Here is a 13777-nt window from a genome sequence, read left to right on the forward strand (position 1 = left end):
CTAAAACACGGAGCGCACAGCTACAAAACCTCAAGTTCCCTGAAGGGGACGCCATGTCTTCAAGGGAGCGACAGTATGTGTTTTGCACCTGGTTGCAACTCGGGTATCGTTCTTGCAAGACAGACTTTGGCACACTTGACACAGGTAAAACTTATACTTACTACCTCCTCATGCTAAAGGAAATGACCGTCCACGGAGTTTATTCGTCGACGTAGACGTTGCTATGTTTGGTGTTCCTCTCGGGACTGCGGTGGGTCGAAATTCGAACCACACGGGATTTGTGGGCCGCGGCTCTCACGGTCTATATCACAGCACATATACATGGTCCGTTTTCGGTTTCGTTTCGTTGTGCGTGGCTGCCGTTTCTTTAGTCATTTGTTGCTCTGTTCAGTCACGTGAGAGTCCACGTGGCACGTTATCGGAGCACTAATAGCGTCACGAACAAGCATTTATTCGGAAGAGGCCGACTTCAATGGGAACCATATAGCCATACCCATCAGCATTGCAAAATGTGAATGTCCGCGAGGATAATAATAATAATAATTAATAATAATAATGATGGACCTCTACCCAACAAACGTCATCATGGCGTTGGTGGACAGGCAGGAAACCGAAGGGGGGAGGGGGGCAGGGTACCATTGGTACCATGGGTACCACGTGGTTTCACGTATGGGCATTTGTTCGCTGCTTCCTTTTGAAAGAAAAGTAGGACCGAAGGTCGCGTCCCCTTTCATGGTCCCTCGTAATCCCCTCAGGGCAGTGGCTTTCGAGCGCGACCTTGTTCGCGTCCTGCCCCAAGCGTATAGTTCAACTCTACCAAATTGGTGGCGCTGTCGAACACTATGACGTCATTTGTTTACAAACAAGGAGAGGTCTATTGCGATACAACTGCGATCACGAACGACACAACAGTGGTCGGTTTGTGGATCAGTTTTGTCCACCTGGGGGGGTTCTTTATCTCAGCACACCGTATTTAACGTCCCTCGAGGAAGACGGCGTGTCAAAGCTACTTGTACCCCGCCACCTAGTTGGGTTCGAACCAGCTACCAATTGAGCCACCGAGACCCGTGAAACGAATGTGGAATGTACTGTGCGATGCATTCGAGGTAACGTATTCGTCGCTGTGTGCCAAGAATGTCTCTCGAGAGCCTTCGGTTTCTTGTGCGCAAGTATACAGCGCACCAACGCCATCGAGGTCCTCTGGCGTCTGTTACACCGTACCATAAAATGCCAATAAAAGCATTAACGCAAACGAGTAGGTATGCAGTGCGACAGGCATTTTAATCGATATACTGCCGTCCACAAAAAAAAAAGAAAAAAAAACTCGCTTTAAACATATTGTCTCCTTATCTAATGTTTTCTTCCAAGTACACGGGAAGTGCTCTTTAAAAGTGTACACAGCGACCACCTTCATAGTTCATAGACATATCACTCTATAAATGCGCCGACAACACGGTCATCCATCTTCCAGTTGAGTAAAAAAGTGATAACGTTTTATTCTCGACGATATAAACTGGGCAGAGATTGCCATGGAAACCAGGTAAATGCGCAGAATTGGTCCACGGCTCAGATGGGAACCTTATCCTGAAAGGTAAGGGTGCCTTCTTACATTTGTCCTTTGCACCAGAATTGAAGTACGATTTTTTTTTTTTTTTCACTCTGTCAACGAGCGATATAAAAAGTGCATTAGAATCTGTGAAAAGGTGCCAGCAGCTGTGGAAACATTTAATTGGGAGCTCTTTTTAAAGAGCTGGACTGTTCGACAAACAAGTGTTTTGAATGTACAGCGCCAGACACGAGTTTTAGCCGTGTGAGGTTTTCATTTGAGTGATTCCAAGTGCGCTTCAACAAAAGCTGGAAGAAAAGAAGTTTTAGTTTGACGAGTTTCCACTGCACTCAACTTTCAGTACATTGTGCTGTTCGGGTATCGTTATGTTCATGCCTGCTACAGTTATGAGCCGTTCCCTTATAGCGTTTTCGTGCTGCGAATTACCGGTACATATCGCTTAGCACTTACAGGACTGCAATCGGACACGATGCAGCGAGTATTCAAGTACGAGAACCTAACCCTTCGCTTTACGGGACATCACGTGAGTATACGCTTTTGACGTCATTGGACGGAAGAGCTGTCTTTCGGGGGCTCCGAGTTCACCCTCAACGGGAGGCAGTTGACAAAAATTACTTCAGTTTTTTCATATCCTTATTTTTTAAATCTATCTCCGATCTCAAGATGTTTCCGATGTCCGGCATTCACACAGCGGAAAACGGCAGCATCACTTTCACGGGCATCTCTGGTTACATGTTCAGCCTCCTAAAACGGGCGCTCCGTTTCAAGTAAGTCTATAGTTCACGTTGTAGCCACTGTGGTTTCTTTTGTTGCTAGTTACTACATACGTGTCTACTGCCCTCCGTTGCAAAGAAAGGGTGGCGCTGTATTATACCGTCTGCATTATATGTTCTCAAGACACGTGATCAAGCTTCCTCCGGAGTACAACTGGGGAGGTCGAAAGGCAGACGGCACTTGGGGAGGCCAGTTCGGAATGGTTGTTCGAAATGTAAGTACCATTACACAGAGACGTATAAGTGGGGGAGACCGACCACTGTTGATGATCAAAGAATATCTCTCGTTGGCGGCGCTAACTACGAGGCCGTGTTCTGTGATTTCAGTGGACGTTAAAGGTACTGTAAAGCAGCAGGCATACAATTTTATATTGTTGGCTCATTTGACAGCCTGGGTGCTCAGTGCACAAACGCCACAAATTTCGTTCAAATCCAACCCATAGTTTTTTAAGAAAATTAATTGCTTCAATATTACGGGCAACTCTGTGTCTAACACCCGACACGAACTCCGCAGTTCCCGCCATGTAGGGCGGCTGACATAAACATGCAAATAACAATGGAGCGTACAGCGACATCTGTGGACCGCTACCATCACCACACCGGCTTGCCGGACGTGCTGCAGTTTTGCGTGGTTGGCTTTCATGGTGATTCTGCTGGCAGGTTGTTACTCATTTACACGATGTACCAATGTTCTTGCATTTTGAGAGACAGCAACTACCTCTTTTGAACGAACTTTTAAAAGAAAGTTCATGAAGCCGGCTACTTAGCCTATGACTTAGCCGATAGAGGGTTGGGGACATGTAACACTGTTGCTCGACGAATAGGCGATTGTTTCCCACCAGGCGTCGCACCGCGTCCTTTCACCGCAATTTCGGAAGTGATTAAAAATATTTAGAATTCTCTGTCGCACATAAAATTTGCACTGTGGGTTTGTTTCGGCATAAGCTTTCAAATGCCGCTGCCAATATTAACAGCTTGCCTGCTGCTTTACAGTACCTTTAAAGTGCCGCTCTGGACTAAAAAGTTATAACTGAAAATCGCTCAAAGCTTCATTACGCAAGTTGCGTTGTTCCGTCCGTCCGTTCTTGACATGTCGTTGGGAGAGTCAGTGATTTATCCAGACCCTCCTACACCCCCTAACACCCCTGAAAATCTGGAGGAGACCCCCTAAAATTTTGTGAGATTGCACAATATTTCCTCAAAAGCATGTAAATACACCCCCCTGCGGAACCCAACACCCACTCAAGGACGAAATCCTGCAATCGGTGACTCACTTGACTGACAATCAAGAAGTGTGGATTGAAATCCGACCCTATCTGGCTTTCTCGACGGCTGCATTCTTTCATTGCTTGTTTATTTGCTTGTAAAAAAAACAAAAAAAACAATGATCTTGTAACGATACAAAAAGATAGAGAGCAATCGAACTGGTGGCAGATATCCATAGCGAAAACCATAGACTAGGGGAAACATAAATAAAAAAGGACGTACACAAACGCAAGTGTTGTTCACTTGTGTTTGTGTACGTCCTTTTTTTTATTTATTTTGCCCTAGACTCGGGTTTTAGTTATGGGTGGTCTTGTGCTTGCCCTCTTTGTGTACGTGCAAGCTCCTGTTGTGTACGAGTATGTTGGGCGTAAATTCCCAGGAATGCGATATCCTCGTGGGTCCCGTAACCCCGACGGCGGACCGGGTCTCGGCGTTACAGCCTCTGCCTCAGTATTTCTACGCTGATGCTTGCCATTGCGGAGGCAGGACCGAAAGATACGTGACCGACGTGTTCGGCTACGTCAACGCGTTTGACCGAGAGGTAAGCTCGCAACAAAGGCCAATGTCTGTTTCCGCAACTTGTGTCTCTATAAAACTGCTCTGTTTCGGTTGTACCCCTAATTTTGCCTTATTTATATTATTTATATGCTTATATTTTTCATTTATTAGGTTTTTATATACACATAATTTATTACTTATTTTTATATATATATATGTTGAAGATGGACCAAAAGCCAGGCGACATGTTTCTTTAATAGTATGGAGTAACACTGGCTTGCATAACAAGTTGTAAAAAGAAGAAAAGCGTGAACGTTTCGACACCTATTCGGGCGTCATCATCAGCACAGGAAAATGAAACGGGGGCTTAAAACGGGAATCCTTTTAAACCCTTGTAACAGACTGGTAAGGGCCCCTTGTGACTGTTACAGGCATTTATCTCGCTATGAATGTGCCAAGATTCAAGGAATTTTCTCACCCCCCATCTGTGTTCAAAGGTCAATGTTGTCGCGTTTTTAAAATATGTTTCGTGGAGACAAAATGTTAACAAGGATATAACTTCGGTCACGGAAAGTGTAGTGCGTTCAGAAAGGGTGTCGTCACTGTTCAGGCGATCTTTGGCCACGTCGATAACAAGAGCAATGGGGACATTCGTGAAGAGTGATACAACGTCAAACGACACCATGGTTTCATCACTGTTGATCACTACATCACGAACACTGGAGCAAAATTCACGTGAGTTCTTTGTAGAGTGACCGAAGTTATATCCTTGTTAACATTTTGTCTCCACGAAACATATTTTAAATTCGACAACGTGATATATAAGCAGATTGAAGGTTGCCCTATGGGAAGTCCTGTCTCGGTCTCTGCCGCGAACCTTGTCATGGAATACATTGAAGAACAGGTTCTCAGCTCCCATATCATCGATGTTAAATTCTACAAACGCTATGTGGATGACACTTTTGTAGTTCTGAAACGCAATGACGTCCCATTTCATGCATTACTCAACAGTGTTCACCGCAACATCCAGTTTACCCTAGAGGAGGAGGAGAATTCACAGCTTCCTTTTCTTGATGTTTTAGTATCACGTAGTGACTCAGGTGCAATTAACACCAGTGTCTATCATAAACCCTGTGATAATGGATCGGTTTTAGATTTTTACTCTGACCATGCGCCCGAACACAAGCGTGCTGCCATCAGGTTCCTTTTTAATCGTTCTGACGAGATACCTAGCACGTATCAAGCTAAGAAATCTGAGCAGTTTTTAGCCACTAACATTCTATCTAAGTGTCATTACCCCGAGCGTTTCATCAAAGACATGGTCTCCAAAATGTGTTCCGTCTCAGATAACCGACCTGCCCCCGACAATATTGTATGCATTCCTTATGTACGTGGCCTATCAGAGTCAGTACGAAGGCTGTTAAAGCCATTTGGTATTGTAACCACTTTCAAGCCCCGTCAAACATTACGCAACATTCTGTGCCATCCCAAGGACTCTGTGCCCCACATGTACAAAGCAGGGGTTGTATACAAACTGGAATGTCAACAATGCGACACGTGCTATGTAGGGGAAACTGCGAGGAAGAAGGTCACCAGAATGAAGGAGCACAAGGCACAATTGACAAAACCACCAGCAAAGAATCAACGCACCGAACTTGTCGATCACGTGTTAAGAACAGGACATACTTTCAATTTTGACAACGCGACAACATTGACCTTTGAACACAGATGGGGGGTGAGAAAATTCCTTGAATCTTGGCACATTCATAGCGAGATAAATGCCTGTAACAGTCACAAGGGGCCCTTACCAGTCTGTTACAAGGGTTTAAAAGGATTCCCGTTTTAAGCCCCCGTTTCATTTTCCTGTGCTGATGATGACGCCCGAATAGGTGTCGAAACGTTCACGCTTTTCTTCTTTTTACAACTTGTTATGCAAGCCAGTGTTACTCCATACTATTAAAGATATATATATATATATATATTTATCTGCTTCATTTCACGCCTTAAAGGGACGGTTCCATCCGGAAACACAGCTATATGAAGCAGATACCACTATGCCGGCCGACAATATACTTGGCTAATTTTTTTCGTTCGAAAGTTAAATTAACGAATTTTAAAGATGAGCGCTGCTTCCGCCTCTGCAGAGGCTCCGGCGGCGTGACGTCACTCCCTAACCGGAGGAGTGAGAGGGCGGCGCTCGGAGGAGGAAAGGCGCCCTCCAAGACGGCCAAGGAGTTTCCGTTTCTCAAGGCTGTGCTCTGATTGGTGGTGTTAGGAATGACGTTTTCGCCGTTTTGCAGAGAGGGATTTCCGGCATACGCTCGACATCCGGCGTCTGCTCTTTTGTCGCGTATTCCATCGCGCATAACTGTCAAACTACGGCATTATTGCGCGTAGGATTTTAGATACCGTGGTCAATGGTACACGAGGAATAAAATGACATCGAAATTGATCGGAACGGGTGCAACTGTTCCTTTAATTACAGTTTCAATAACGCGGAAGCTATATTTTCAATTTGGCTCACTCGAGCAGAAATTACACGGTGCTGTCTGAGAGTAATCCAACGGGGAGTAATTGAGTAGTAACTCGCGAATTCACCAAATAATGAAGGATTAAAGCTCGTCTCCGCTCCTGCTCTAGAAGAGTACAGATGTCCCAACACGGTAGCAAGCGGCTCGTGAGTTGATGAAATAATTTTTGATTGACGACTGCTGCTTGACAGTTTGTTTCCGCTTCGTAGGTGTGGCTAGGAGTGTTCACAGCCATGCTGGTGGTCGGCCTCGCGCTCGCTCTGGTTGAAAACAACTTTCGCTGCTCTGGTCTCGCAAGAGCCGTTTATTTCGCTGTTTTGGAGCTCTTCTCAATATTCCTCATGGAAGGTGAGTTGGAACATAGGGAAGGAAGTAACTTGTTTTCACTACTGCCAGGGTAAGTCACATATATAGCCAACGAGAGCGAATAGTAGCCACTACAAGTGGCCAAAAATATTAGCAAAAAATAGCCAACAATAGATGCACCAGTAGTGCATGGCCAGTAGTAGCCGAGCCTATATTACTCAGATAACGAACGTTCGAGGGTAGAAAGGGTATGGGTAGCCATACCCTAGCCATGTGCTAATCACGAGCGATGACATTGCAGCCTCTCCACGAGTGACACACGGATCCGTGAAGCGGAGCCTGATTGGCGTTTGGTGGTTGACTGCGTTTGTAATGGCGTCTGCCTTCACGGGTCACATGAAGGCCAGTCTGACCCAGAGGGACGAAGCACCACGCATGGACCGCATCGCAGACGTCGTCGCTAAGCGTCACGTGGCGCCCGTCATCATCCGGGGAACCACGTACGAGGAAGTGTTTAAAGCAAGTATCATTCACCGGATTACCACAGTAGGCTATGTACAGGGTGGGTGCAGGGCGGTTACGGAGCAGTTGCGTCTGGCTACCGCTAGGCGTACCAGATCTCGTTTTGTTTCTGTGTAGGTGGCACCCCTAGCGGTAGGGTGATGCGGTTTCGTCAACTGACCCTAAGAACGGCGTGGTTGAGAAGGAAAGCGAAACGGAAAGCAGAGAGGGGACTGATGACAGCGACGCTGTTGCATGCAAGTTTAACGGATTTGACCAACTGCGTTTCAGATATAGCATATGCATATATATGATGCACCGCTTTGATTTGTTGTGCATACTGGTGGCAGTACAGCGGCTTGTATCGCACCATTGCGGTGCGCGTTATACATCGAATGTTTTTCAAATTCGGCCCGTTCTTAGGGGTGCGCGTTATACACCGGAAAATACGGTAGATTCTGTATACCCGCTCTCGCGTAACTTAAAATGGTCGTAGATTATAACTAGTATACTTGTAAAAATAGCCCACAGATGGTGCCACAGTTCTCCGGAGAAGCGTCAAGCAGCCAAACACGTATCCCTCCAAAAGCAGCGCCGCAGCAGAGCTCGCGAAAATTCAAATCGAGACCATCGGACGCACTGGTGCGCCCATACTCTTCAAAGGGCTAATGTTCCGCATGAATCTAATATGTCTAAATGCTAGTAGAGAAAACTCCCTCTTCATCCATCGGCCGTGTAATGCAATACTGTGCTTGCGCTCAACCTTTTGAAAAGCCTATCTATGCAATATAAAACTGTCTACAGAAGCTGAACGACAAATAGCTAAGCCCTAATTGAATACAGACAGCAAGCGCTATAAGGTTTGCGAAGGTTGGTATAAGGCGACAATGCAAATTCTTACAACATTCACACATTCACATTCTGCGTTGACTAGTTTCTTTCTTTTTTTTTCGAATGTATGGAGGGAGATCCACAACGTGCACCGCGAATTTTAGAAGGAGACACCATAAACAATACAGTAAATCGCGATCATGCCAAACATTTCAGACATCGAAAGACGACGATGTCTGCTCGATCGAACGGTGACGATCGAGGACGTGATCCTACTTTCCACGTCAGGTATGCACTTCAGACAGGGGCATCGAAAAAAAAAACTATCAGGAACTGTCTCGTTCGCTCGAAATCCAAATTCAATACAAGTCAATCCAATCAAATTTCAGAACACTCATGATCGAACCCAACAGCAACTCTGGGCCGTTGTCAAGCGCATGCGCAGTGTGCTTCCGGCTCGACAAGTCTTCACTCGAGAGATTTTTGACGATGTGCTGGCTGGCAAAAAGGTGCAACTGTCTCACACGTTGTTCATTCGTGAAAAAGACTACAACTTCGATAGCACTCACCGACTTCGAAAATTCCTGTTTTCTATTCAGGTCATATTTCTGGAGCCAACGCTATTTTTTCACGCCGTCTCGACTCTGTACAAAGAGGCACCACAAGGGGAATTTTATCTCGCACGCGAGAAAGTGGCCTTTTTTATGATGGGGATGTTTGTGAATCGAGACCTGGATCCAGATCTTCGAAAAGCGCTGCACGTCAGGTAAGCCTACTTTCACTCCAGGCATGCATGTTTCGAGGGGCTTTTCCAAGTGAAGCGTCTGACAGTCTAAATGACCCGCCGAGTAATTCAACTGATCTATAGGCACTGTCCATGAATTGGACAGGAAATTACAAGTTCTAACCAATGGTGCTTACCTGAAGTGATAGCTGGAATTATAAGATGTATAGGGAGACACTAGCTATCAGGGTTAAGAACGGCGTGTTCAAGTGTGACCATCCGGCCCTTGACAACTGAAAACAGTAACTACCCACCCCGCGATCACGGCCCTCCGGCATCAGCGTAGCTGTCGGCGTGTTCAAGTGTGACCATCCGGCCCTTGACTCCCGAAAAAAGCATCTACTCAGCCCGCGATCACGGCCACCCGACCTCAGCGTGGCTGTCGGGATGTTCCAGTGTGACCATCCGGCCCTTGACACCTAAAAACAGCATCTACTCAACCCGCGATCCCTGTCATCCGGCCTCAGTGTGCTGTCGGGATGTTCCAGTGGAACCATCCAGCCCTTGACACCCAAAAACAGCATCTACTCAGCCCGCGGCCTCAGTGTGGCTGTCGGCGTGTTCAAGCATGGCCATCCTGCCGTTGACGCCCGAAAACAGTGACTATCTAGCCTGCGATTCTGCCATTCACATAATCTCCACCAGGTCCCGTGGCGTAGGGGTTAGGATGATCCACGTCTGTACGCCGCTCATGGCCACAGTTGCTTCGCGGCGCTAGCACGAAACAAAAAAAAAAACAACAGATGCCGCTTGCGTCTCCCCGTCGTGTGGATGTGTGTGCGAGAGAGAAAACATGTAAGGATGAAAGTGTGAGTGAGTGAGTTTGTCCCTTCAAGTGACGCACCCTTGGAAGTCACAGGAGAGGTTAGCTTTGCTGAATTGGTAAGTGCTCTGGACTGGTAATCCAGAAGATGTGGGTTCGATAGGACTCGAGCCCACATCTTCTGGTTTAACCTTTTCAGTTAACCTGGAGGCTAACCTTTTCAGTGACTTCCTTCTTTCAGCAGAGCAGTTGTAAGTTAGGTCCCGTATAGTCCCAAGACCCCAAGATGGAAAGTAAGTTGAGAGGTCGGTTGTCACGAGACCGGCAGTAGGTGTCACTTTCTTGTGTACCTTCAAGCAGGTACGCTGAGAACAGCATAAAACGGAAACCATGTGCATGATCTTAGTTGGCTGGTCTCCATGGGGCATCACCTTTCTCTTCTCGGGAATGGGGCTTTCCTTATTAATTATGAGACACGTTCACCTGTTGTGTGTCCCACAGGTCCCGTTGGATCATTGAGTCCGGCATGCCAGAAAAATTCCGCCTGGACACCATCGAGAAGAGCCGTCCACGCAGTTCTGACGACGGTCGCTTTCAGCAGATGAGCATCGACGACATGTCTGGGCTGTTTTATCTTCATCTGGCCGGCGTTGGCGTCGCAACTGGAGCCTTAATTGCCGAGCGCCTCGTCTGCTGCTTCGCAAGGATATGTTGCCACCGTAACAGTCGCTCCGCAAATCACGTCACGGCAACGTGAAAACGCTTCAGAGTTGCACGGATAGTGCAGTTTTTCAAATGCCGAAGCGAATAATTGAATAGTCCTATCGAAGGAATAGCAGCTTCATTCGTAAGCTCAAAAGCGGCACCAGAGAGGGCATGATAAAATAAAAGTGAGCGATGCTTCACATGATGCGAGTGTGTCTTTCCTCTTTGTTTGGTTCGGTTACTTAATTAGGCGCTTCCCCGGTTAAAAAACAAGTTTCTATAATGTGATTCAATTCGGGGAAATATTTATGTAGGTAGTACTACAAATAGCACCCTCTCCCCCGGAACTCTTGTGTACTGTGGCCCCGCTGTGGTGCTAAACCACGCGAGGGCCGTGGACATGGACGTCAAGGGCGAAGGGCTCGGATAGCTCCAAAGTCAACATGACTCTTGTAAGAGTTCGGAAGGCCAGGCTTGACCTGAGCCACGCCCACGCCCAATTCTTGTACACTGTTAACTGGTCCTGATTTAAGGATTGCTAAGGACTGAGGAATTGGGCTCGAAAAAATTCCGATTCCGAACCCAATTACCTGCTTAAACTAAAGCGCAGTTCCTGCTGAGTATCTGTCCTTAATTTCGGCTCGATTGGAGCACTTTTATTTTTTCTCCAAGAACGCCAAAAAGTTCAGCCTTACTCCAGCAGGAACTGCGCGTTAGTTTAGGCAAGTAATTTGGTTCAAAATTGGACCTTCGAATTTTGACCTTAAAAAACACCCAGCGCTTACCTTTTCCGCCATTTTTGGCGAAAAAATGAAAGGACATCACGTTCTACGTGACCTTAATAAGGATAAGTAATGAGGATAAAGTTAAAAAAAGAGGGTGTGGGAACTACAGAATATACGGAGCAGGGGCAGATTTAGGAGGGGGTCCGGATGTCCTGACCCCCCTCAATTCCAGACTTGAACATAGGGTTCAATGGACCAATCCCAGCATGCACCTGGCACTTGTCCATAGCGCACCCCCCCCCCCCTCGGAAAAATCCTAGATCCGCCCTTGATACGGAGTACGCGGCTGCTGTACTATGGTCTCATATAAGAATTGACAGTTGCTCTCTGTACATAAATAGTGGAAATTAAAAGAAAAAGCCCTGCTTGGGGGTCCAGGAGGCTATGCAGCGAGCGCCATCTGTCATGCAAAGAATTAAGCTTCGCGATACAGGCCAAGGGTTGCGTTGATAAGCCTCAGTTGATAAGGAATTTGTGACACGGTTGCGCTCGTGGGTGGGTAGCTCAGTGGGTTCGGCGTTTGCCTTCTGCACAGAAAGACCCTGGTTCGAAACAGGATCTCTCTGAGTAAGGTTCGGGGGTAGAAGCTGGTTAAATGTGAGGGTTAGATTTAAAGGAGGGGTAATGGGGGACAGGAAGGATCCTAGGAGAGAGGGTGGGTCCGATAGGAGGAGGTCTGGCGGGAGTGCTCGCGAGGAGGCCCCGGGGGTGTGTTACGTGACCCTCGGGGCCACCGATGACCGGGTCCCCCCCCGGTTAGTTGCCTCATCCGGTAACTGGCCGCGGCGTCGTTTCAAGGATTCTCACCACGGTTATGGAAACCTGGTGTGCTCTTTTTTTTTTTCGCTGCAAAACCAGAAGATACTACACGCCTAAAAGGACCGTCAGATTCGACCGCTTGCTCCACGACATAGTTGGCCTACTGCCACATTCTTCTGGCCATCGACAGATTTACGCGTTGGCCAGGGTTGGACGCCTCTCTATGAGGTATCTTTGTTCTGTGTCCCTCCCACTGTTACCACCGATCGTCCGAGGTGAATCCCCTTCACACCCTTTCTCTCTAAGTTTCCTCTGGTTGGACGTTTCGACCGCCAGCTCAAGGCTGCCATCGTGGCTCACGAAAATTCTCCCCACTGTTCTCCATCCACCGTTGTCCTTGTGGCACCTCTGCACCTGCCACCGTTCTCCTAGCTCCAGCAATCCCGTGCTTTGGTTCGGACAAGTTGGTCACACACCATTGACCTCGGATTGGGACGTCAGTTCGTCTGGATTTTCATCCATCGACCGAAACTGAGCACAGATAACACCAAGCACCAAAAAACATACACGCGAATTTTTGGCTAATAAAAACTAAAAAATAAAAGTGCTCAGATCGAGCTAAAAATGCGCACAGATATTCAGCAGGATTCGCCCTTTAATTTGAGCCCAAAATTTGTGCAGAAATAGGACTTTCGATTTTTGACCCGAAAAAACCCCAAGGGGTTAGCTTACCTTTTTTTCCGGCCAAAAAATAAAAGTGCTCAGATCGAGCTAAAAATGCGCACAGATATTCAGCAGGAATCGCCCTTTAATTTGAGCCCAAAATTTGTGCAGAAATAGGACTTTCGATTTTTGACCCGAAAAAACCCCAAGGGGTTAGGCTTACCTTTTTTTCCGGCCAAAAAATAAAAGTGCTCAGATCGAGCTAAAAATGCGCACAGATACTCAGCAGGAATCGCCCTTTAATTTTAGCCCAAAATTTGTGCAGAAATAGGACTTTCGATTTTTGACCCGAAAAAACCCCAAGGGTGGCTTACCTTTTTTTCCGGCCAAAAAATAAAAGTGCTCAGATCGAGCTAAAAATGCGCACAGATATTCAGCAGGAATCGCCCTTTAATTTGAGCCCAAAATTTGTGCAGAAATAGGACTTTCGATTTTTGACCCGAAAAAACCCCAAGGGTTAGGCTTCCTTTTTTTCCGGCCAAAAAATAAAAGTGCTCAGATCGAGCTAAAAATGCGCACAGATACTCAGCAGGATTCGCCCTTTAATTTGAGCCCAAAATTTGTGCAGAAATAGGACTTTCGATTTTTGACCCGAAAAAACCCCAAGGGGTTAGGCTTACCTTTTTTTCCGGCCAAAAAATAAAAGTGCTCAGATCGAGCTAAAAATGCGCACAGATACTCAGCAGGAATCGCCCTTTAATTTTAGCCCAAAATTTGTGCAGAAATAGGACTTTCGATTTTTGACCCGAAAAAACCCCAAGGGGTTAGGCTTACCTTTTTTTCCGGCCAAAAAATAAAAGTGCTCAGATCGAGCTAAAAATGCGCACAGATATTCAGCAGGAATCGCCCTTTAATTTGAGCCCAAAATTTGTGCAGAAATAGGACTTTCGATTTTTGACCCGAAAAAACCCCAAGGGGTTAGGCTTACCTTTTTTTCCGGCCAAAAAATAAAAGTGCTCAGATCGAGCTAAAAATGCGCACAGAT

At 46.6% G+C, this 13777-nt stretch overlaps 1 protein-coding gene across 1 annotated transcript; it reads left to right on the forward strand.

Annotated features, from left to right (window-relative positions):
- The first annotated feature begins 130 nt into the window (after window positions 1–130).
- On the forward strand, window positions 131–10730 carry LOC135397322 (probable glutamate receptor). Its single transcript, XM_064628832.1, has 11 exons — window positions 131–144; window positions 1522–1591; window positions 2011–2090; window positions 2231–2334; window positions 2465–2555; window positions 3986–4147; window positions 6845–6983; window positions 7243–7460; window positions 8663–8782; window positions 8873–9039; window positions 10322–10730. The coding sequence occupies exons 3-11, from the start codon at window positions 2037–2039 to the stop codon at window positions 10575–10577; spliced, it is 1311 nt and encodes a 436-aa protein (XP_064484902.1). The 5' UTR covers window positions 131–144; window positions 1522–1591; window positions 2011–2036; the 3' UTR covers window positions 10578–10730.
- The last annotated feature ends 3047 nt before the right edge of the window (window positions 10731–13777 follow it).

This window comes from Ornithodoros turicata, chromosome 6 (genome assembly GCF_037126465.1).
Source record: "Ornithodoros turicata isolate Travis chromosome 6, ASM3712646v1, whole genome shotgun sequence".
Lineage (NCBI taxonomy): Eukaryota > Metazoa > Arthropoda > Arachnida > Ixodida > Argasidae > Ornithodoros > Ornithodoros turicata.